The sequence below is a fragment of the Arvicola amphibius genome, chromosome 1 (assembly GCF_903992535.2).
Source record: "Arvicola amphibius chromosome 1, mArvAmp1.2, whole genome shotgun sequence".
NCBI lineage: Eukaryota > Metazoa > Chordata > Mammalia > Rodentia > Cricetidae > Arvicola > Arvicola amphibius.
In genome coordinates, this window is record NC_052047.1 from 116,759,671 (window position 1) to 116,785,176 (window position 25,506).

General features: G+C 45.9%; 1 protein-coding gene across 2 annotated transcripts in view; it reads left to right on the forward strand.

The window, feature by feature from the left end:
• Insc (INSC spindle orientation adaptor protein) overlaps nt 1-23,680 on the forward strand; it is a 113,052-nt gene extending 89,372 nt beyond the window's left edge. For both annotated transcript variants that reach the window (XM_038331381.1, XM_038330620.1), the window contains 6 exons: nt 4,287-4,458; nt 8,052-8,230; nt 14,488-14,554; nt 17,340-17,495; nt 18,772-18,848; nt 23,071-23,680. In XM_038331381.1, the coding sequence (XP_038187309.1) occupies nt 4,287-4,458; nt 8,052-8,230; nt 14,488-14,554; nt 17,340-17,495; nt 18,772-18,848; nt 23,071-23,199 (780 nt within the window). In that variant the 3' untranslated portion in view covers nt 23,200-23,680. The remainder of the gene's footprint in view (nt 1-4,286; nt 4,459-8,051; nt 8,231-14,487; nt 14,555-17,339; nt 17,496-18,771; nt 18,849-23,070) is intronic.
• Nucleotides 23,681-25,506: the final 1,826 nt, after the last annotated feature.

Genomic DNA, 25,506 nt, shown 5'->3' on the forward strand with positions numbered 1-25,506 from the left:
ATTGAATAACGTCAGTGTTCCTTTCCAGTTGATATTTTAAATACCCGTTTTTGTAAGGAAAAGGAAAGTCATGGATATTGGCATCACTGCCCTAAATTTTAGGATAAAGTCTCAAAGAGGTAAGAACATTTTTTAGGTAGTAAGAGACAGCCAGGTTCAGACTACTAGGTCTGGCCCCAAGCCTGCACATTCTGATATTCTAGGAATGTGCGTAAGTGCTAAAATGATCATAACCCAGTGGCTTGTGACCCTTGGTGATGAGTCGTGGTGAGTTGGGCTGGATTGGATCTTGGAGTTGGTGGTGCGTATGAAAACAAATTTGTGTGGCAGCCTGCTAGTGACAGGCTGGGGGAAAGCAACAGCCTCAGAACCAAAGGTCAAGGAAACCCGGTCTCTACAAAAAGCCACCAAACAGAAAAACAAGCAAGACATATGAAAGGGCTCCCCACCTTACCAAACAGAAAATTCCAGGCAAACCACACCAAAACAAACCAAGATGATTAGTCTTGGTATGCATGAGTTAAAATACAGTTTTCTGCTTCATCTTCATTAGCTACTTTTCAGTACAAAAACACCATGGCTAAAGAAACTTAAAGAAAAACATTTTTAGTTTACAGTTCTAAAGGGAGAGTCCATAGTGGTGTGCAAGGCATGGCAGCAGGTGGCCAGAACATGAAGCTGGCTGATCACATTTTATCTACACAGAGGAAGCAAAGAGAGGAGGAAGCAGGTTGAGGATATAATCACTCAAAGCCCTTCCCCAGTGATGTAATTCCTCCAGCAAGGCCTCATCTCCTGAAAGTTCCATAACCACCCCAAACAGCATCATGAACTAGAGAAGAAGTACCCATTAGGGACACTGCTCATCCAAACCACCAAATTACTAAGAATTATAAACGTAATATGAAAACCAGAGAAGGATATAACACTAAATATCTTTCTATAGTGTTGGTAAGTATCACTTGCTACAATATGACAAAACAAATTAGCAGTATTGGTAGAGATGTGCCCTGGACATTCCTGTCAAGACTCTCAAGGAAACTGGCATATGCCCAGAAGATATTTAGAAGAATCTTTGTAACAGCACTGTTCAGGATAGCAAACCCCAAAAGACACTCAAGTGACCATCGTCGGGAGAATGCATGCATGAATTGCACAGCGAAAGAACATACAGCCGTGACAACAGTTGAGCCACAGACACATGTGACAGGAAGGAGTTTCATAAGCACAGGGATGCCTGGGGGAGAAAGGAAATCCCTTTCTAGACTCTGGCACCATTCACATCACTTGTAAGACCCACAGAGCTTAGTTACACAGAACCCAGGGTGAGGGCTTTTCAGTGGTAGTGATCAGAGAGAGGATGACGAAGAGGCCTTAACTTAATGTCATTTCTAAGATTTAGAATTTCTGAATATTCGGCATACATAGATCTTGCCATTGTTTTTCATTTAATTATTGGGATCCTTTATAAACCATGTAACCCTTTATACATTTACATAGTCTATGCATTCAAATGTAAACAAAAACGCTTATGTTCTATATTCTTTTACGTGGGTGATATATTTTATGAGTATATATGTATGTATGCTACTATCTTTGTAATATTTTCTGTCATGTGATCCATGTTGAAGGGATGATGTAATTAATAATCCAGCAGCAATCTGAAACATAGTCAACATATCAGAAGTCAAGACAATGGGGAGCTGGTCGCTTGAATATCCAGGACCCCATAGGTCCTCTGAGAAACTCAGGAGCAGCACTGGCATCAGACCTGCATCACCTGGGGCCAAAGATCTGTGGAATTGATGTTGAGTTGACTTCTGTCCCAACGCTGTCCTTTTTGAGTCTTTGCTCATTGCCTCCTCCTGTTGACAATGTCATCATTCTACTTGCATAAATCTACAATATATCCTCAAGTTTTAGGTCAAATATTAGTTTGTGGGATTTGTTCCCCATCTCCCAAAAGCCCAACTCATGCCAGACATCAAGTATCTCAAACTGAACTAGCTGTGGTCCCCATGCTTACCAGGTAGACATGGGATCCGATAAGCCCTTCATTGTGTGCTCTTAATGCTAGAGCAGCATGCAAGTTCACTGTGGACCTGTTACCAACCTGACTCTTGGCCTAGCTATGACTATGGTAGGAGAGCTCTGAGAGGGGTACAGGGAGTCTCTTTTAAGTAACCCACAGTTAATTAGATGCAGCCATAATCCCACTTGGAGACACAGTGTTCTTTAGAATTATAATATGATGAAGATAGCAGAAGTACTTGAGCATGGGAACCCAGACTGAATTGTGGGTGTGTTAAGTCAAGGGTGGCTTCCAGAAGATGTAGAGTTTCTTTTGGGAAATCACTCCGCATAATGATTATCTGTGGTGAGAGTCACTTCCTCTGCCACAGGGGCACTCTCTCCTGGATCTGTGTTTCTGCAGCCCAAGGCCTGGCACTTGGTCTGTGCTTATGCAGGCTGCAGACTTACTTACTTCCGGCCTAGGGAGAGGGGTTCATATTTGGGTCCTGGGTTTCACTGGGTCCTGGGACCATCAGCTCAGATTGGGCTGAGCTTCAGGTCAGCATACTCATTTGAGTCTGGCTGGTGATCCAACCGAGTCAGAGACCAGGGTAGCAGTGGAAGCTACAGTCAAGACACGTATAAAGGCACTGGATCGATGAAGATATTTTCACATTAGGGACCTCATGCTTCTTAGCAACACTCTTGATTGATGCTCGAAGGAGGAGAAGGAGCGTGAGCCAGTCAATCAAGAGGTTCCTTCCTGTTTCCAGGCCTGCAGCTGCCCTGTGGGCTCAAATGAGGTCCCTCTCCAAGGACCTGTTAATAAAATACCTGGCTTGAGTCCAGGCCTGCCAGGGGCAGGCTGACTGCTGTTTGTTCCTTTTATTAGGCACATCCAGGTGGGTCTTACTGTGGACTATTCCCAGGGCTCTCATTTCTACATTTGTCTCCTTTGAGTCTGAAACTGCCAATGGCCTTCACAGCTAATGGGCCTTTCAGGTTCTGAGAGTCGTTTAAGGGAGGTGCAGGACTGGAGGTGGTGACTCACTGGTCAAATGAAAGGTGAGCTCTGGGGACCACTAGAGCTAATAGCAAGAAGTAAGGATGCACAGACCAGAGGTTTACGTTAGTAGCAGATGTGGTGGGCATCAGCCAAGACCTTTTCCTATTCTTCCCTGGCCCCTGCCCCACCTCCAGCACTGGTCCTCAGCAGCTTCGCATCCTAGATCTGGGAGGACCTGCAGGAGTACCGATGGCCTATTTGTGGCAAGATTCGACTCCTTCTGCCTAAAGGAAACCCTGATGGAGGGGGAGTTTTAAACTCAGATGTGACTTCCCAGGGGGAAGTTTAATATCCTTTTCAGAACCCAGGCGTTGTAAGGCAGACCATTCAGTTAAAGTCCCAAACCCACGAGTTTGAGAGTTAAGGATCCAGGGCAGGTGAATAATCTTTTCTAAGTTTTTCTTCCTGTGACCATGGGAAGGTTGCTGCAGTGATACAATGACATACACGTTCTACTAAGCGTGGAACCTGGCACAGGGACACCATGGGCACTCTGAAAGTGTGTCCTATTGCTCTGCCAAGAGTGAGTCTGGCTGGGGTGGGGCTGGGGAACAAGCCTTTTTCTGGCATATATGTCCCATGAGACTTTTACTTCTCTGATTGGGCAGAGGTAGTAAGGTTTCCATGGAAGCGACACTCTTTCTGTGGAGAACACAGTGGAGGACAAGATGGGAAAGGAAAGCTCTGAGCACAGCCTGCTGCGAAGGGTGAGGATGGGAGGAGGGAACCCACCCTTCTCCGTCTTGTCTTCTTTATAAGGCTTCACTCGTTTTACCATCTCTTGGCCTCCCATACCCTGCTGCTGTGTGAGGGAACGGGGTCAGGAATGTGAAGTCACACAGCGTGAAGGATGGAGCCTGGCTTGGAGCTGGGGGTCGGAAGATCACTAAGTAACCATTGTTTCTACTGCATTTTTCAGTGATACATGGCCAAGGTCAGTCGCTAGACACTTGGCTTACTGTCTGCTATCTAGAAAATCCATGGAAGGTCACTTATTCTTCCTGGGCTCAAAGCAGAGGCACTTAAATGCCCCACTGTAGGTCGTTCATTCTCAGGCTTTCTCTGGCTCCGCAGGGGTGTGGACTGTTCTCAGAAGTGACAGCTGATCTCGTAAGATGAGAGGAGTTGGTTCTGCCTCATCACCGTCATAGGCAGTGGCACCATCCCTTTCAAGGTACACAAGGACGTGTCTTGTCTCCATCTGCAGGTGGATGGTATCCTGTGCTTGGCCGACATTTTGACTGATGACAGCCACTCAGAGGCCACTCGAGCTGAGGCTGCAGCTGTGGTGGCCCAGGTTACCTCCCCACACCTGTCCTTCACCCAGCACCTTGCTAGCTTCCTGGAGAACATGGAGGAGATTGTGACAGCCCTCATCAGTGAGTTATCCTGGGTTGAGTGGAACCCTTATGTGAGAGGGACGCAGCACAATTGTCTTCAAGAACGACCAAGAAGGATTTCCTACCTACTTCTCACCAAATTCACAATCGTCAAAGATAGTCACACTAGCTGAAAGGTCACCATTAATGGATAAGGCAGTTTTGAGGAACCCTGTAGTCAAGAGTCTATGGAAGTGCACGCAGCTCCTTTAGCATCAACTTGGACAGTAGTAAGGGATCACATGGCCTTTCAGAAGGAGTTCAGAGCAAATAGGGACTCAAAGTTTGACTTCAGTAGTTTTGTTCCTAAGATTTTGGTCATTGCATCCAGTGGCTGAAGCAGTACTAATTAGCACAAATGACTTTCCAGAGAGAACTAGCTTTCTACAACCTGCTGTAGGAAACCATACCATTTGGCTTTGCACATGGGGCCATGAACATGTTAACTCTTCTTGGTTCCCCCATTTAGACCTTTGCAGGCTTGGCAGGAGAAAGATTAATGCCATCTAGAATATTCTCTTTCCATAGCCTTTCCTTTTCAGGACTGCAGAAACTAGGACTAGTCTGGGTAACAATGCCCAGGAAGCTTGTTTGGAGAGCTCTGTTTCCCCCTCCGTTCATACCTTTGTTTCTCTATGCCACACCTTTGTCATCTCTATATCTGTCTTTATGTTTGAAGATAAAAATTAATTAGGACTAATTCTTGGAGTTGCCACACCAGGTCTAAGAATATCTGCAGTTGCCTGGATTTAGAGAAAGTGTACGACATTAGGATAGCAGTTGAAACAGCTGAGCTTGGGTTCTGGCTTTTCACTTATCCATCAACAGCTCCTGGCCAGCAACCCTGTGTGGGGTTGTGTACAATTCTGCCATGTACATATCATGACATCTTATAAATTTCACTTGACAACTTTCCTCCTATATGCAATGAGGGACTGCAACCCACTTCTCTAAAGGAGCTGTCTGATTCTAGGGTTTTACTGCCAGACAGAACTTTGCATATAGGAGTATCAGTTATGTAGACTTATTGTCAACCCTGGTCAAGTCTCCTATAGGCCAGATTTTGAGAGATAGGTGTGGTAACAGACATCTACATTGATCCAAAATCAATAAAGCATGGAATCCATAGAAAACCCTAGCTGGAGGGAGCACAGAAAACCACAAAGCCCAGTGCTTACTCTATTTGAAAGGGTGAGACTCAAGAATACTGTTAGGATCCACCATGCCTGGGGTCTCATGCTTAAACTGGGCCTGGCAAGAAAGAAATGACTTAAAGGGAGCTATATGGAAGAAGAAAACAAGAGGCTTGAACTTGCATTAAGCTGAGGAGCACATTCACAGACTAAGGGTGGACAGGCTTGGTGAAGCACAGTTGATTATGGCCTTGTGGGGAAGGCTGACACATTTTAAGATAAGAAATAAATGCCAAATTGTACAGAAGCCCTCCCAAATGATAAGCAAGGCAAAGTCTGTAGACCCAACAGCTCTTCACATTTGTGACCTGCTCATTCCTGTTCCTTTGTCTAGACTGAATTTATCTGGACAAAGAGGAGGAGAAGCCTTTGTATTTCCCCCATCCCCATGAAGACGCACTGTCCAGCCCACCCTCAGAGTCAGCAGATGGGATATATCTTCCGGGCAGGATGCCAGAGCTCTGTTCTTTGGTGGGAAACGGCCCTCTAATTTCTTGCCGTTCCCTGGAAACATTTAAAAATGACTCACTGGAATCCTCAATTTAATCTTCCTAACACATCCCAGGTGACTCAGACTATAGTTCAAATAAATGTGCACAAAATTAAAAGGCACTTAGATGGCTGTGCTAATAATCGATGTGTCAGCATCAGTGGCAAGTGCATGAGGATAAGGGGCGGCATTTATACATAGGGACAAATGCGGCAGTAGAGTGGTCCCATACCAAAGTCTGTATACAGAGAGGTGAGCTTGGAAGGAGTCAGTGGCCCCCAATGATTTTCCCCAGTCAAGGGATGAGGGGAGCATTGGCTGTGAAGAGCTTTTAATTACTTGGCTAATCTGTGGTCCCAGCCCTGGGTGCTGAGATCTAGATGTTTGCTGGTCACATCTGGGCTGGTCTACAGGGAACAGAAAACCCTAGAGGCAGTAGGCATTACTGCCCAATAGGACTTATAGAACCTATGTCTTTGGGGGCATCACAGAGAATGAGCCAAGTTGCTGAAAGAAGAAGCAATCTGAGGGTTAGAAAGAACAGGGATTTTGGAATCAGGTTAGCTTAGATGTTTTTCCTCACTGGCTATAAGATCTTAACAAATCACAACATCAGGTATTTAATTTATAAGGCCACAACAAAATTGGATTACTCCTGGTCCATGGTAAATGCTCAAGAAATTGTACTTGTGACTGCTCCCATGAGACTCAGTCTCCACATCTGTACCTATCATTTTTCCCTTGAGGATTGGCCCAAAGGCAGTGGCACAGCACAAGGAAGACCTCAGGTGATTGGCTGATACTCCTGTCCATCCCACTTTAGGGGGGAACTATAACGACATCTGTCAAGATGCCAGCTGCACTGTCAGAACCCTCAAACATCAGGCCTAGCTCATCTTTGTCTCTGAACTGCATCCCTCTTCAGGAGATGTTCTCTGGAGTGTGGCCCTCCTTTCTCTGTCTCTGTAGAAGTGTTACATGAGGGCCAGAGCTTGACTTGTTATATCCTGACTGGTGACCCAATTTAGAACTGAGACTTAGAAGCAAGGGCCATTGGGACAAGCAGCACCATGGACAGAGCCTCTTGAGCTTTTTGAGCTGGGCATATGTTGTGGGTTCTTAGTACGATTAAAAAGGCAAGTAGGAACACTGGCTAGTGCTGGATTGTAACCACTGGACAAAGAGAGAGCTCTGGTACCCAGGGGCTTGTGTAGCACTTTCTACAGCCAGATGACCTTGCCATCTGAGAGCAATAGGAGATAGAGAAGGATGGCTGAAAGGCAGAATCTTTGCTTTAACTTCAGCCTCTTCCTTCTACCATCTGGAGAGATGGGATCGCCTTCCTGCCCTATGGCCTCTGCATACATTATTCCTCTCACCTAGAACATGTTCTTCCTCCAAATATCATCATGACTGACTCCTTCCTGTCTTAAGGCTTCAGAGTTACAGTTGCATTATTGAGACATCGTCCTTTCCTTGTTTGAGCCAGTGAGTCCCTACTTATTCTCTGCCTTAGCATTTATCTGTTTTCCTTCTCATATTTATCAGAATTGGTGATTATTTATATCAACTCCTAAAGACTCATTTTCTGTTGCCTGCTACAGAGAATAAGTATCACAAGAACAAGGTGAAACCTGTTTGGTCCATCTGACCATTCCAAAAATTCAGGCGCCTTGGGTTCACTCATTAAAATACTTGTGGGTGAGCAGGAATCACACACAAAGGTTCCAGTCCCAGCTCTACTACTTATGCAGAGTAGTTCCCTCAATAGTGACTAATTTGTTCATCTCCAAAAAGAGTATTAAGACTCCTACCAAAATAGTCTCGCTCCCAGAGTTATTGTAGGGGCCAAGGATGATCAGTTGTGCATAAACTTGGCCTTGAACTATTTCTTCCTTTTCACTATCCAGAATTGTGCCAAGAGGCCTCATCGGGGGAAGTCTTCTTGCTGGCCTCTGCGGCCCTTGCCAACATCACCTTCTTTGACAAAATGGCCTGTGAGATGCTTCTGCAGTTGAATGCCATCCGTGTCCTCCTGGAAGCCTGCAGTGACAAACAGAGAGTGGACACACCTTATACTCGGGACCAGGTAAAAAGCCTAGGAAGTCCTAGACTTCCCACAAACAATCAGGGTGCGAACAGGAAGAGATCATGTTCACATAGGCCTAGCTGTTTGCCTGATTGACTGGCTTCTGATGCCCAGTGTCTATTGTAATCCTAGGTGTTAGTCATGGGCCCAAGGCTGGAGTTGGCCTTCATTGTGTGTCTCCTTTAGCTAGATGCCTCCCCTTGAACCTCTCTCCCACATGGCATGATATCGAGCATCTTCATCTTCAAGTGCCCTACCCTCAGCTTACTCTGCTCACGTCAGATGAGATCCACTAGGGACACAATACGAACAAGGCCTTTGAAGACAGGTGATATGGATTCAGCAGATCTTTGCAGTAAATAATCATGTTATATTGGGCAGTTCATTCTTTCTTCATTTGTAAAATGTGTATATATAACGACAGAGTTGACGAAGGAATCAGATGGACTACTGAATGCAGACTCTTAGTGTAGACGGGGACAAAGATGCTATAAAGTGAGCAGATGCCCCACTGGGGCTAACACTGTGCACAGCACTGAGTGAGAAGCTGCTGAGTGTAGCCTCCTTGTGTGTAACATGTGATGTTGCTTCCAGCGTGAATGGCCCATGACTCGGCAGCCCCCATCATGAGGTCTCACGGAGGGTACCTCATAGGAGTGAGAATGTGCTTAAATAGCAGGCAAAGGGACAACCTCCCTGCATCTGGGTTCAGGAGGATTTTTTTTAATCCCTCTGTCTGAGCTGAGCCCATCTCCCACTGTCCTCATGGTGGCTTCGCCTTCTGCCCTGGCTCTGAGCAGCCACTTAGCTAGAGAGAGCAAACCCATTAAAGAAACAAATGGCTCTCTTTGCTATGGCAGAGGGAGGATTAAGGTGATCAGAGGGCTCTCCGCAATGAAGACAAAGAAGATGAATTGGGCTTTGAAGTGCTCACCGCCCCCTGAAATACTTAAGAAATTAAATGCCCCATGAGGCTTCCGGTAATGAGCAGGCCAGTGACGCCAATGCTGTGCAAAGCCTCCTAGTCTTGGCTACGTATGTACTCAGTGAGCCTCTGTTTGGACAGTGAGAACTCCTCCATCATCTAGGCAGGCCAAGTCCACTCCATTTGTCAAGCAGAGTCCTCATTGGCAAAGCCCACTCTGTCTATGCTCGCCCTTGGATATTGACCCCAGAGTACAGTCTTGGGTTTCTGTATACTTCTGCTCATCTTGAAGAAAAGAGCACAGGTCACATCTGGATGTCGGGCATCAAGAAGATGGTCCTAGGCTGGGGAGGGAGTGCAGTTGGTGGAATGTTTGCCCACCATCCACAAAGCCTTGAATTTGACTCCCACAACTGGGCACAGTGCTACATGCCTGTAGTTCCAACCACTGGGAAGTAGAGGCAGGAGGATCGAAAGTTCAAGGTCACCTTTGGCTACTTAGAGGGTTTGAAGCCAACCTAAGACCCTATCTTTAGAAAGAAAATAAATAAAGGAAAAGATAACCCTGTTCAACTGGCAGTTTTCACAGTCCTTTGATTTCACACCCATGGGATGTTGCACAGAGGCTAATCACAGACACAACAGGGTAGGGAAGGGCAGCCTCTAAGGCCTTGTGCAAGCAGTGTCCTTGGCCTGTGACATGGATGGAGGGTATGAATGTAGAAATGTTACCAGCTTTCTGTGGGCTGCATCCACAGAGGCAGTGTGCTGCCTACACTTCCACAGACATTCGTAGTCTGCTTGGCAGTTTAGAATGAACATATTTTGTAGCATTTCTGGAACTTTAGTGTCAACACTACTTACCAGGAACCCATCTATCAGAAATGCAAATTACTGGGGGTTGTAATAGTGACTTGTGTCTCAAAAGCCCTCGGTAGTTTATAAATCTCTGCCATGTGTATACATAGTAGAAACAACACAAGTTTAGGTGCAGATCCTGTCTCTGTTGGTTCCTAACTGTGTGGCCTCGGACGAAGCTCTTAATCTCTTAAGCCACAATTTTCTCATCTGTGTAGTGGAGATAATAACATTTCTTCTCTCTTCCAGCCTTTATATGATTAAATGGGATGGCATGTTAAAGCATTGAGAACCAAATTGGGTCCTCAGTAGTGACTGGGGTAGGTAAATGTAGTAGGATAGACTGGGATGGGTCTAGATGGAGAGGTCCAATTTAGAGTGGGAATGGAGCTAGGAAATACAGTTAATGCAGTGGGGAGTATTGTATGGTGTGAAGTAACAGGTGGCATGTATGGCTCCAGGTTGTGTGTGAACACATGCAACGTGTGTGTGTGGGGGTGGGGGTGGGGTGCGTATGTGTGGGTGTGTGTAAGGTGAAAGGGGCTATAAACTGGGAGATGGTTCCGTTGGTAAAATGCTTGCTGCACAAATATGAGAACCTGATTCAAATCTGTAGGACCCACATAAAGGCTGAGCAAAGGAGCGTACACCTGCAGTTTTGGTGCTGGAAGGAAGAGACAAGTGAGACCATGGAGCACACCGGCTCCATCCTCGCTGGCTGCCAAGTCTTAGGTTCAGGGCAAGGGCAATTCAATATACACAGGTGGAGAATGATTGCTCTCTGGCTTTCACATGCATGCATGCATACATACATACATGAGCATATACATCACAGGGGAGAGAGAGAGAAAGAAGAAGGAGTAGGAGAAGGAGGAGGATGAGAAGAAGACGAAGATGATGATTCCTGAGCCATGTTTGATATTGTTGGATAGCTTCGGTTTGAGTAGTAATGGTAATTGCGGTTTTGTGAACATTGGCTTTTTTGTCTGAATCCCTGGGTAAATGGAAGTACCCATGACTCGACATTAGTTGTACACTAGGTGTTCTGTGTCATAGGGTGTGTCAGGCAAGACCACCTGTCTCTGTTGGGTGTTCCGGGCATACTTCACTTGTCTTCCACGCACTGCAGTCTTCAGGGCTATCCTCCAGCACAGCAGGTGAGGAGGGATGCTGTGGAGTCAGGGTGTGGTTAACGAGACTGCTGGAAGTGCTAGGAGGTTACACGTCCTGGGCCAAGTCTTCATGTCTGCTTGCGAGCCAGGATTTCTGGACCATCTGCTCTAGGGGAGCCCAAGAAAACCATTTTCTCTGTGTGTGCTGCTCTCAGAAGAATTGACCTACCTGCTTCTTATCAATTAGAAATGTTTATTTTTTGAATTAGTGACACTGGAGAGTGCCTTCTGATCTGGGGTAATTTGCTATCTACTTCAGTTTTCCTAAGGCCTTTGTACACCAAATGAAAGGTGATTTTAGAATGCCATAGAAGGTACTGGTGGTTTCCAGCTGGGAAGGGCTCGGTCTTGGTTCCTATCGCTGTGGTAAACACTATGACCGAGGCAACCCATAAAAGAAAGAGTTCCCTCAGGGCTTATAGTTTCAGAGGGTTGGAGTCCATGACTTTCAAGGCTGGAAACATGGCAGCAGGCAGGCATGGTGCCGGAGCAGTAGCAAGAGCTCACATCTTGATCCATAAGTATGAGCCCTTCATGTGGCTGTGGTCACATTGCTAGTGCTCCTTGAATCAATTGTTCAAGGTCTGGGGCCTTTTAACCTGGGCCTTTCTCAACTTGTCAGTTGGATGCTGGAGTTCACACTCTGGCAGCCCTAAACCATCTGCCCAGCACAGGTGAGAGAGAAGGTCCTTGTCACACATACTACAGTTCATCTGATTCTTCATAGGAGCCCCCAGAATTAATGTATATGTGTTTACCTCAATCAAATATGATCTGTTTAGAACTTCAGACCTCCAGCATGGCAAGTTAATAAAACTGTTTTAAGTTACTAAGTTTGCAGTAATATGTTATAGCAGCAATAGGAAATATATACCCTTTCATTAAACAAGGCCCAGAAGGTCGGGTACCATTTCTAGAGTCATGAGTATAGCAAGAGACAGAGTTGGGATCTGAGCTTATATTACCTATCATGTAGGGGTTTCTTGAGGCCAAATGTCCTCTATGCTCACCAGGTAACTATAGAAGAGTCAGGAAAAACAGGCCTTAATTTTACACCAGTTGAATAAACCTGGGCCAGGAGAAACTGTGGCCCTGACTCCTGCCTTCCATATCCTGACAGCATTGCCAGCTTGCCACCAGCCGGGTAAAACTGCAGTGGTGGGAGCAAACTACTAGGTGAAAACATTGGCATCTTTCCCCTCTCTATCATGGTACATACAAGTAGGTTTCAAAAGGGAGACTCCAAGCAGGGCATAATTGGCATTTATTCAAATTGTGCTTAATTGATTACTTCATCTGCACCTCAGAAAACCACATGGGGTACAGGCTCTGTAAGGAGGAAGTAATTTTCATTAACAGGATCTAAATTAGTCTAACACAAAGACCTACCTGGTGCCTCTGACTCAGCTAATGATTGCCACATAATGAACCCGTTGCTGCAGACAAAGGTTTTATTTTACTTCCTCCCTTCCCCATTCCTTCTCTTCCTTCCTTCCTTTTTTTTTTTCATGAATGTACAGGTCAAGCAAGAGTTTGTATTCAGAAATGCCTGACTGGTGATGGGTGAGCAAAGCTGCTTCTGTGTGGTGAGAACAGGCTGTGCCCTGCTCTTATTATCAGCCCAGAGACAGCCAGATGCACTGAAGCTGACAGACTTGACCCTTACGTCTTTTTATGACTGTGCACTTTGTGGCTTTTGGGGAACCTTCCACTTGAGGGCTGCGTCTATAACCTATCTTTTCTCTCTTCCTTCTTCCACTGAGCCCACAAATACTTCCTATTTTGAAATAGGAGAACATTCAATATATACTTACCACTTCTCTCACAAAACCCTTAGCATTGCAGTTGACTTCAGAATAAGGTTTTGGAGATGTTTCCCTGCCTCCCCCCCCCCCACCCAACAGCATCCCACTGCAGTCATAACAACATAATCCCACCCCTGACCAAGTCTTGGTGGAGAGATGATGCATAGAGATACTGCTTCCATAGTCAATGTGTATTGAGAGGGAGGCAGAAGTGGATATTCTATTATTATGATGACACCTTTTCCTTTCTGTTTAAGGGGGCTTTTAGATGGTTTATTATGGAGAGTGGTATGCTAACACAAGCCAGCTAAAATCCAGCAAGTGCTCCTTCTCGGCAAATGCTGTTGTTCCATCCATGGTCAGGACTGAAGCCTCCTGTACTGCCCTCTCTACGCTACCCCTGGCCATCTCAGAGGCAGAAGCACAGGTCCTGCTTAGACCACCCCACCAGCATGTGAGAAGCTGTCTGGGGAGTGGCTCACATCTGGGAGAAATACTTTTTTTAGCTTACTATTAATTTCAATCGCCATCTGTTCATATTCTCTGCTTCTAGAGAGACAGGCACATTTTCACTGCGTGGTTTCTTTTAGAAACAGCATCACAGGCATCTCTGCTCATAATGCCCATACTTCCATCCTTCTTTTAATTTCTTATTTTTTATACAATTTATAGTTTGGGTCTCTTTTTGGATATTCCTTAATCCATTTTTTGACATGAGATCTCTTTATCATGCCGTGGGAGGCGGGTATGTTAAAACCTAAGAAACTGCAACCAATCCTGGATGTTCATCGAATGTCAGCATCCTATCATTAATGGCAAAGTCCTCCCGTGTGATCTGTAATTGAGGCTTGAAGACCACAGATGTGTAAAGTGTGGCTAAGTTAATCTTCTCACCAGAATCTACCTTTTGTGCATGCTCTCTGCCTAGAGCTCAGCTTTTACGCATTTCACTTTGAAGGGCAGTATCAGGACATTGACATAGGTGAACCCAATCATAGGCGGATCAAAGAGTCAGGAGCTCAAGCCAGAACAGAAGGGATCAAGGGACCTGAAACCTGCCAATATTGCCTAAATTTTAGGGGTTAGGCTAAAAGGGTTCCTGCACTCAAACGACTGGGCCTCAACTTCATCCATTGTGAGGCTGTTGTCTACTGGGTGCCCCAGATAATCATGCCAGAGCCACCCACTGATTAATTGGCATTAGTCACTGGGACTTACATCTGGGTGGCAGGAGCACATGAGAATAGAAGACAATACCATGGAAGGATGGACAGATGGACAGATGACAGATGATGGACAGATGGACAGATGGACAGATGACAGATGATGTACAGATGTACATGGAAGGATGGACAGATTACAGTAAGGAGCCAGAGGGAAGGGAAGAATTTCCCCAGGAGAGAAGCTCTGCAGCTCCCAGATGACCTGCCTTCAGAGAGTAAGTACCATGGGAATTGTACATGTTCATTTTATAGCTTCTCAATTCCATTTTTCCAGATTGTGACCATCTTGGCAAACATGTCTGTGTTGGATCAGTGTGCCTCTGACATCATTCAGGAGAATGGTATGTCTGGGCATGCCCTGTGGACCATCAGGGTATATGGTGTCACATGCCCTTGGGCTTGTATAAATCCTATGTGCAGATATATAAATACATATATGTTTCTATGTCTATATGAGCATGTACACACACAAATACACAAACGTGGCACACATGAGCACACACACACACACACACACAGAGAGAGAGAGAGAGAGAGAGAGAGAGAGAGAGAGAGAGAGAGAGAGAGAGAGAGAGAGAGAGAGAGAGAGAATGAGAATTCTGTGTATATCTTGGTCAAAAGTGAAATACTTATTTGCCTTCATTGGCTGAAGTTCTAGTGGGAGTTAGAAAACAGAAAAGATAATGCTGGGTTGTGATAGTAGTATGAGGACAAAAAAAATAGTAAGGGAGGTAAGGTTGTCCCAAAGTGGGGAGATGTTGCTTTGTACCGGCCTTATTGCATCCATGCAAATCTGGTGTTCAGGAAAAGGAGCGAGGGAGAGGAGGAGGAGAGGACAGCTGGGCTGCCCCCACCACTCTCCACAGGAATCTCCCTTCCGACTGGCCCTCTGTTCTCCCTTATGTGTGCATGGTCAAGGAGAGCTGGAACTGTGCTTGTCAGCCTGAAGGCTGATGTCTGCAGTCTCTGTCAAAAGGCAAGGTGGCCACCTTGCAGCTGGGAGCAGAGCTCGGGTGGCTAGGTTTCCTGTGACTGAGGAATAAGGGGACAATTAGCAAGCTGTTGGAGACCTGAGACACTAATGAGAGTGAGCTGGGAGCCCGGGTACCTCTGTTCTCCTAAAGTCCCTTCCCCCAGGCTGCCCTGCTGTCTTAACAAACATGCGCTTCCCCGTTCCCCACGACTAATTGAAACACACCATTTTGTGTTAATTTCATGTGATTGAGCTAATAATGAGAAACTGTGCTGAGCCAGCTGAGGCCAAGAGGAGAGGCTGCGTGGTGTCACTTGTACCCTCCTCCTTCAGCACTTGGAGTCTTGGCTGAAGTGGCCGATGACAGCAGGCTGCCACTTGCCTGTGCCTTTGAGGTTGGGATAGCTGCCATCTGGAGACCGCTCTGGGGCTTACAAAGTGCTGTTGACTCTCTCATTGAGTCCACATTGGTGGAAACCTACGGATCGTGCTAGGCAGTGAGGACCGGGTATTTAGAGAGCTCCCATTTTTGTCCCTGGCTGAAGTGTAATGTATAAAATAGCATAGCCATAGCCATAGCGGCAGGGGAATAGCAGAGCATGAATGAACACCAGAGCCATACTTGGTGGGCTGCAATCGTGGCTGTTATTCATGAACAGTATGGCCTCTCTCTTTTCCTTTGAAAAATGGGAACAGTGATGCATGATCTCAGGAGTGTGTGAGGATAACCAGGCAGAGTGTCCGCATAGTGTCTGACCCAGGATGAGCCCTGAGCCAGGCCTAGCGTCTCTTCCAGTGGCGGTCTCATGGGATTTCACAGAGAGAGTTTGAGGAAGGCAGTATTTGTAAGTACAGAACAGGATTTTGGGGGTCCAAATAGCAATGACTTACCCAGAGGCCACTAGAAGCCAGGAGACTCCTGGGTCTCAATAAGGAAAACCCTGTTAGGTAGTCTGGGCTCTGAGAGCCCACTGCGAAGTCATCGGTTGTATATGCAGATGCCTGCAGGATCCAGAGAGTGAAATTGATGAGGTGGATAAGGATTAGTCTGATCTTATTAGTAATAGTAAGCTTAAGTCAGGTGTGGAGGCACATGCCCCAAATCTCTGATTCAGGAGGCTACAGTGGGAGGATTGGAGGTCCAGGCCAGCTTCAGCAACATAGTCAGTTCCAGGCCAGCCTCAGCTACCTAGTCAGCTCCAGGCCAGCCACAGCACACCCCTGTCTTAATACAAAAGCAAAAGCAGAAAAAAACAACAATAAACTTCTGGCCATATAGAAATGTATGTGGGGGTCACTATTGTCAATTCAGAAGACAAATGTTAGAAATCAGAAATGTAGATTAGTATGGAACTCATCAACTTTCATACAACATAATTCTTGAAGCAACAAAATAAAGTAAAGCATATCTTTAGATTATGTCTAGTTTAAGTTCCCAGCTGGAACAGCTGATCAGGGCTAAGATGATGGAGGGTCAGGGCAGCTCATACAGAAGGTGGGTTTCTGCTGTAAACCTGTAGGATGGGAGATATTCGAGGCAAAGGGGCATTGCTCTCAGAAAGGATGGGCAGAGGCAGACGAGTGGCGTGGATGTGGGTATTCCCTATAAAACACTCAGTTGACGACAGATCTGGTTTAGGGAGGAGATAGGAGGCTCCTGCATGAACTAGATGCAGCGTCGATCTGGCACTCCCACTGCGAATCCATTTGCTCTGGTGCTTCTCCAGCCTACAATTAAGATACCTCCTGCCATGGGACTCAGCACCTGTGACCTATCTCAGATGCACCCCTATTAGAGGTGACAAGGTTATGTATGGGACCAGTTTTCCAAGCTCCACCCAGCATCCCCATGCGCTGTGTGCTCTGGACAACAGGTTTACCCTGCTCCATGGCCATGCCCATAAGGTCATTGTGAAGTCTGAGGGGACTGAGCATTTACTGTGGACATAACACAGTGTATGACTAGAATCAGACACATCCCTATAGACGAGAAGAGAGAGGTGATCATACCTGTCTCCTACCTCTGTTTGAGACTCCTCTACCCAAAGCTTTTGCTTGTGCTCTGCTTCCATCTGTCCAGCCAGTCCCCGACCCCTTGCTCTACATTGGGAGCAAGTCTAAACTGTCCAAATTGCTTGTTGCTTCATGGCCAGGTGTCCAGCTCCTCACGGGCATGCTGTCTGAGAAGCCAAGGTCTGGGGCTCCTGCTGAAGTGGCAGCCTGTGAAAGGGTACAGCAGAAAGCTGCAGTGACTCTGGCCCGCCTCTGCCGAGACCCAGATGTGGCCCAGGAGGCCGTGCGGCTCAGCTGTAAGTGATGCTGCCTATGGTTGGCATGGAGTGGGGAGCTTGGGGTAGAAGTAGCTGTGGTTTCATGGCTGTGTCAGTGGGCCATGCCCTCTTCTGTGTGGTGGGAAATGCAGGGGTAGAAACTGTGGGTATAGCCCCAGTCTAGATTTTAACAAGAGATAAACTGGCCAGAGTATTGACCTGCAAACTCCTTGTCGTTCAGAACCCGATTATTTCTTTCACATCCATTTACTCATTTATTCACTTAGTTGTCACTCATTCTCCATTCATTTGTTTATTCATGCAGAAATTCATTGGTTCTGTTATCTAAGTAGTGATCCTTTACTCGCTCACCATCAGAGGATCCATTATTTCTCTCCATGGTTATTAGCTTCCTTTTTTGCCTAAAACTTCCAGAACATCCATTCTACACTAAGCTCTAAAGCAGAGATTCTCAAGGTGTGGGTCATGACCCCTTTGGGGGTCAAATGACCCTTTCCAGGAGTTGGCTAAGACCATCTGAAGACACAGATATTTACATTATGGTTCATAGTAGTAGCAAATTACAATTATGAAGTAGCAATGAAAATAATTTTATGGTTGGGGTCACCACAACATGAGAAGCTGTATTAAAGGATCGCAGCACTGGGAAGGTTGAGAACCACTGCCACATAGGACGGCAATGCCAGCCCCGAGCACAGGGTGGCAACAGATAAAATGATCTGCACGTGAGAACCTTGTGAGTATGCTCCAAGTACATCTGACAAGCAGCATAGGCCTGCTGATCCGGGTGGCTTGAAGAAGGTTTTTAGGCAGAACATGTATCTTCTTTGGCTTGTGACAGCATTTTCCCAATAAATCCCCAGGAAATGTTAATGAGGTCTATAGTTTTCTATAATTTTAGCTAAAGTCTATTTTCTGACTGACAGCCAGTTAAAGGAATACACAGTTGTGAGGCCCCAGTGCACAGATGTGAATGTTAAATATTGTGTTGGTAAAATTGGAACTACATACTTCCAAGTCCTTGCTCAGAGAAAGGGAAACACGCCTGTAGCATTTACCAAACATCAGCCCAGCCCAGTGCTCTGGCACTTGTGGGTTGGCTCAGACGCTCTACTTTTCTTGCCCTTGAGCGGAAAGTAGGAAGTCTCCTGAAAGTGTTCCCCCAGGTGGGTTCAGCTGCCCCTCTGCATACTGGCACTAACATGTACCATGGGTGAAGCTGGCCAGCACCTCTGGGTCAGCCTGGCCTGGCTTCTCTGAGCCAGTTGTGACTGTCTCCTCGTGTCTTGTGCAGGTATGTCCCGCCTGATTGAGCTCTGCAGATCGCCATCTGAGCGGAACAGCAGCGACGCTGTGCTCGTGGCCTGCCTGGTAAGTTCTCAGCTGCCCTCAGCGTCCCCCAAAGATCTCAGGAAGGTAGACTGAGGTCAGAGCAGCTGGTTCGGCCACAGTTGGGTATGCCTTTGATCCTTCTCCAGGTTTTGGGTGTTATACTGAGATGGCAATACTGATGTTTTCTATTACTATTAGTTGATAAAATTGTGATGAAGCTCAAGGAAAAGATGAGGAGAGAGAAGCTGCTCCCCACCCAATACCCACAACCCCAGGGACCTTTTAGGTCTAGGGACTCACAAGAGCCTCTTAAAACTGGAGAGGAGGTCTGGGGGTGGGGGCTGTTGAGTGGTAGGGTTGATGTTGTGGAATCCCCAGAACACAGGGACCAGGACATAGACAGCTGTTTGTCCAAAGTGAGCAAATTATGAGAAAAGTCTCCTTTTCCTCCCAGGGGAAACCCTGCGGGGCCCCTCTTGCTGAGTAGCTGCACTGTCTGCTGTGGAAATGACTGGAGAGGGCAAGACAGGACAGTGAGGGTTACTCAGCCCAGCTGCTAAGATCTTCTCTGTGAACCCCAGCAAGTGCGTCCCAGGAGTCTCTCACTTCCAGGACTAGGGAACTAGTCAACAGTGCAGACGGGCAATGGATGCTCTGTTCACACTCATCTCCCTGTGGGGCTGTGAGAAGCTCCTGGGGGACTGTGGTGAGCCCCAGCGAAGAGTAGCAGGACAGTTGGAAGTGTGGCATCATGGGAAAGAACCTGTAGAAGAGAGAGCCAGATCTTTGGCCCTACAAGGACACACGGGAATAGCAGTGAATACAGGGTTTCTTCACCTTGAATCATCACAAAGCCCTGCCCTTGCCCACTCTTCGCTGAGCTCAGCTCATCTCCGGGAGTTCTAGACGGGCACCGTGAAGTTATAGAAGGCAGCTGCCGTTGCCATCAGCAGGCCCGTCCTGGCTGTACTTTGTGAGCTGTGTGTCACTGAATAGGTCAAAGAAGTGCTCTGGCTCATATTTAGTAACTATATTTTGGATGGTTTTATGTGCCTCTTCCTCTTCTAGGTTTTGGGGCTATAGTTGTGGATATAGGAGAGTGTTCTCCTGCAGACGGGACGTTCTTATCTCCTCTTGGAAGTATTCCCTGCTTTTGTATCACAGAGGGCTCCTGGGAAACATCATTAGATGGGTATTTTGATCTGAGCCTCTAGGGCTGAACAACAGAGTTGTAGAGATGGCATTTGTTTGGGGTGTGGGAAAAAACAACACTTGCAGACAGAGACGGACAAGACCTGGAAACTAGGAGGCCTTCAGGCCCCAGTGTCAGGTCAGACCCACACTAAGAAGAGCAGAGTGGGAAGTCTGGTGAAGATTTTAAACCTCTTCTCAGACTCTTTTCTTGACAATTTCATACAAGTATATAATTTATTTCAAGCATATTCACCCCCATTAACCCTTTCTTTTACCCCATGCCCTCTGGAATACTTATTCCCAACACGTTCTTCTTCCATTTTCTAAATAATTTTTAAATGCATAAAAAAATTAACGTGAAGTTTTAAAAGGGCACCAATTATGTTAAAAACCACTATTCAATATTTATGCACATAGCATATTAAAACCACGCTTGCTCATGGTAGTAAATACCATTTGAAGGCACCTTCCACATCTTTAATGGGGTCTGCAGATATCTGCGATCTCCGTTATAGAGCAGGGCCAGAGATCAGCAACGGTGACAACCAGAGATGCTGTTTCAGTGAGGACCTACTGAAGAAAGATATAGAACCCTTTCTCCTCCAATTTCTTGAGTCTATTTTCCTATCAAGCAAAATAGGGAGAAACTCATAGCCTGACAAACACGTAATGATTGGCCCCAACTCCCTTATTTCATCGCTCTGGCAGTAACAACTGCCTGACTGAAGCGCTTGACAGGTAAAGTCAAGGGCATAGGGAGCACTTGGGAAACTACAGGCTTCCTCAGCTGTGAGGGCTTGTCACTATTACTGCTGGCATTTTTCTCCCGAGAACGTAGGAGGTTTGGCTGCATCTTCAGTCAGAGAACTTTTAAGTGGAAAGGGATGACGTTTGTTCTTGAGTGTTGAGGAGAGCCCCTTTCTAACCCAGCCGCCATGCAGATGCTGAGTGAATTCTCCAGTGAGCGTTTGCCTCGTGATGCTTACATCAAACTTGCGTGGAATTGACTGTGTTCTCCACAAGTTGGCCCACCTACTGTCCACCCACTCCGCTCTTCTTAGTGTGGGTCTGACTTGACACTGGGGCCTGAAGGCCTCCTAGTTTCCAGGTCTTGTCCGTCTCTGTCTGCAAGTGTTGTTTTTTCCCACACCCCAAACAAATGCCATCTCTACAACTCTGTTGTTCAGCCCTAGAGGCTCAGATCAAAATACCCGTCTAATTATGTTTCCCAGTAGCCCTCTGTGATACAAAAGCAGGGAGTACACAGTTCATTTCCTCAGTTTCCCTGCTTGTCTTTTGATATAATCCATATCATTCATGTTCTAGACTCTTGAAATTCTGTGGAGGCCTGGGCCTGTTGAACAGACCTTCTTGTTTTTGGCCATGCTCTCTCTTTCTTTCCCACTTTCTCATGGCACTGGTCTCACTATTCTAACTTGAGGAAGATTCATATCTCTCCCCTGATTCTAGAATGTTCTAAGGGCAAAATTCTTTGTATAGACCTTTGTAGTTTTACAAGACCTTGAGTTTGGATATGAAGTCTTGCATGACTTTGTAATTAGTTGACTTGTTCCCATCCCCCAGCCACCAAATCTGGTGGATGTCCTTTGTTTGGCTTATTAAAGGCTCCAACATTGGGGTGCATGCCTCTGGGCAGCAAGATGAGAGATGCATGGAGCCTAGCCAGGTCAATGGAGTTGGGAGTTTCTTTTCTGTTCCCAGAGCCTTCTTCTGGCCTGATGACTGTCCTCAGGTGAGAGGAGGATAAGATAATTCAATTACTATCTCCCTTGTGGAGGAAATGGTAACATGAATTGCCCCTGGCAAATAGGATTGATTTTTTTTCCATGGCAAAGTAGCTGGCAGTAGGCAATTGTTTTTATACTTGAGATCCACGGATGAATGACTTTAATCCTCCCAAGAAAGGAGACTCTGAGAACAAGGCTTTCGGAGGGCACAGGAGCTGTGGGTGTGTGCCGAGGGAGAGAGACACAGATTGGTCCTTTGTTAGGGTAGCCAAGGACGGCTTCACTGGGGAGAGGAGAGTGTTGTTGAGAATGAAAGAGAAGGAGGGGCATGTCATAGCAAAGAGAAGGTGGGACATGTCACAGTGAAGAGAAGGTGGGACGTGTCATAGTGAAGAGAAGGTGGGACGTGTCATAGTGAAGAGAAGGTGGGACGTGTCATAGTGAAGAAAAGGTGGGACGTGTCATAGTGAAGAGAAGGAGGGACGTGTCATAGTGAAGAGAAGGAGGGACGTGTCACAGTGAAGAGAAGGAGGGACAGGTCAGTGAAGAGAAGGAGGGACAGGTCATAGTGAAGAAGAGGGACGTGTCATAGTGAAGAGAAGGAGGGACGTGTCATAGTGAAGCACATAAGCAAAGCCCCTGCCCAGGAGCAGAAGTGAGCCCAGGGCTCAGTGGGGTGAGCAGGGGAGCTGATTCATTGTTCTGCCCTCCACTCCTGCTCCCCCTTCTTTGCCTTGGGTTCCTCAGCCACAGCTTCTTATCCACCTCAACTCTGTTTCTTTCATCTTTCCTCTTCATCTCTTAGTGCTCTGTGAAGGACTGCTGCGTTTGTGGGTGAGCTAAGAAACCTGGTTTCTGTAAACTACTCAGCAAATCTCAAAACAATAATTTGAGTCCATAGATGCTTCTGTAGTCCCAGTCTCTGAGAAGAACATATTTTGAACTTACATATAGTACTAAGTTGACCATATCCTTAAAACAACAGTTTCGAAATGTCCGGTTTCCCAGAGTGATTAGGAAAAAAAGAAACCTGAGACAGCAAGACAGTTATTAAAATCATTAAGAGCTTCCAGATGATGCCTGCCACATTGGCTCAAGTGCAAACGAAACCAGGTGACACGGTGATGAGGGCACAATGGTGACAAAAATGGCCACTAAAGTGTCATGGGACAAACAACTGGTAATCAGCTCCAATTGCCTTGTTAACGCAGCACATTTCTCAAGATGCATCTCTCAGGGCAGCTGAAGGAAGCACACTCCTGTGTGGGGCCCAGTGGGACCCAGTGTGACCTGCATCTTCTTTTCTGCTTTCTCCCTAGGCTGCCCTGCGTCGCTTGGCTGGGGTCTGCCCGGAAGGCCTCCAGGACTCTGACTTCCAGCAGCTGGTTCAGCCTAGGCTCGTGGATTCCTTCCTGCTGTGCAGCAACATGGAGGAGAGTTTTGTGTAGAAGAAGGGGCACACAATGGACACGCCTCAGGACACTAGCTCTCCACGCCTCCTTATTTATATGTAATTTATTTTTTTACATGAAATAGAAAGGGAAATCTTCATTAGTGAGGAGAGGAGGTGGGCCTCGGGAATAATTAACCTTCCTTCCTTTCTTCCTCCCTCCCTCCCTCCGTCCCTCCCTTCCTTTCTTCCTTTCTTTTTTCTTTTTGACTTCTGCAGCTGTGCTGGTGCAGAAGTTGAATTGTGTCAATGTTCACATGACAGGTTGTCACAGGTGATTCCCCTTCGCCATGTTTTCTCTTTTCAGCATGTACTCTTGCCTAGTTAAAAACAAAACAACATTGAACCGGGGTAATTTAACTGCCCGGCATTTTTAAAAGCTAGTTTTACTCTTCAAAAATTGGAAGTGAAAGTCACGGTTGGACAGACGGACTGTAAGGAAACGCTTTCTTTTAATAAACAGAACTATGGGAAATGTGTTCTTTTTATTTTATGTTTGAATTGTATTTTAAACTCAGTTTTTGCTTCTCCTGGTTGCATGCCACAGGAATTTCTCCAACAAAGTACAGAGAGAGCTGTCTTGGTTTTACAGGTACATTTAAAATGTGTTTCTGAAGACACTTAATCTTAGTTGCCCTTGGTTCCTCCACCCTGGTGAGCTGTTACCTCTTGGTGAAGAGTCCTGAGCTGAGGCACAGTGCCTGGTCTTTCACAGAAGGCTCTGAGAAGGGCAGTTTCCAAGTGACCTGATAGGAACAATTTCTCACCAGCTCTGTCTCCAGCGTCCTCGCAGACTGAAACTGACCGTGGTGACCCACAGAAATAAGCCTTTTGACCTCCTCCGTGAGCTGCTTTTTCAATATCACTGCTCAGAAGTAGTACACAGACTTGTGAGTCCTGGGAGTTATGATGTCATTATGTATGACCTGATTATTTGTGCGCGTGTGTGTGTGTGTGTGCGCGCGCGCGCGCGCCATGGTATGCATGTGGAGATCAAAGGATAACTTGTGGAAGTTGTTTATGCTGTTCTACTGTGTGGGTCCTGGGAATCCAACTCAGATCATCAGGTTTGGTGACAAGTTCCTTTACCCTTTAAGTCATCTTGACTACCCCATGAGATGATTTTATAAAGTTCAAGAAAGATTTATCAAATGCCAACTTATTAATGTAAATGAATAATCTAATGCATCAGGTTCTGGACTAAGCATCTAATATCTCTGTTATCCCTCATGATAATCCTATGGTCATTCATCACTGTATGCAGATATATTACTATGCATGATGATATTACTGAATCACTTGGCCGAGGTCAGAGGCTTGTAAGTTATGCAGGAATATGAGCCTGGCAGCTTCTATTGCCAGAGCCATTGTTGTTCCAAAGTCCCATAAAGAGAAGTGGCAATGATGATAATAGTGGGAAACATCTGCATGCCATTTACCATGTCCTTCCTTTGAAGTCTCTGTATCAATTTACAAATATATTACTATTGATCTATATATTATTCATTTAGCTACTTTCTAGCTGGGCAAGGTCACTTTACAGGTGAGGAAATAAACTTTCCTCTCTGCTCAGACAATGGAGCTCAGACACCAAGTAAACAGCTTCTGATACTCTGTCCAAATCTCACCCAGTTAGGAAGGAAGGTTTTTATTTTTAAAGGATGTATCTATTTTATGTTTATGGATGTTTTGCCTACATGTATGCTGCATCATGTGTGTGCGGTGCACATGGAGACCAGATATTCTGGGACTGTAACTGCAGACAACTGTGGTTACCATGTGGGTGCTGGGAACTGGATCCAGGTTCTCTGCAAGGACAGCAAGTGCTCGTAACCGTCGAGCCATCTCTCCAGTTCCAGGAAGAAGGTTTTGGATGTATCTCTCTGAGTTAGTTGTTTGGTTGTTGACACCTTTCACCATCTATCATCACGTGACTTGTTAATATCATGAGACTTTAAACACTGAGAAGGTACCATGTTTGGATGCTCAAATTGTATTATTGGAAACAAATATTATCACTTATCATTTGGAAAGATAGTTTCACTTTGTTCATTTTTTTTTAAAAAAATATCTTTCCAGATATCTCAGTCTTAATATTTACAGTTTGCCCGTCAGTTAATCTTTTGAGTAGAAGTAGTGAGGAAAGTGGCTAGATCACAACTCAGTCAAGTAGCTTCCCCTTCGTAGAACTTAAAGATACCCTTATATCTCAGTATAAAGCAAAAAGCCTTCAAGTCTGGTTCTCATTTTTGCTGGTAAGGGTTCCAGAAACTAAAACAGCACTATAAAATTAGCATTATCAATA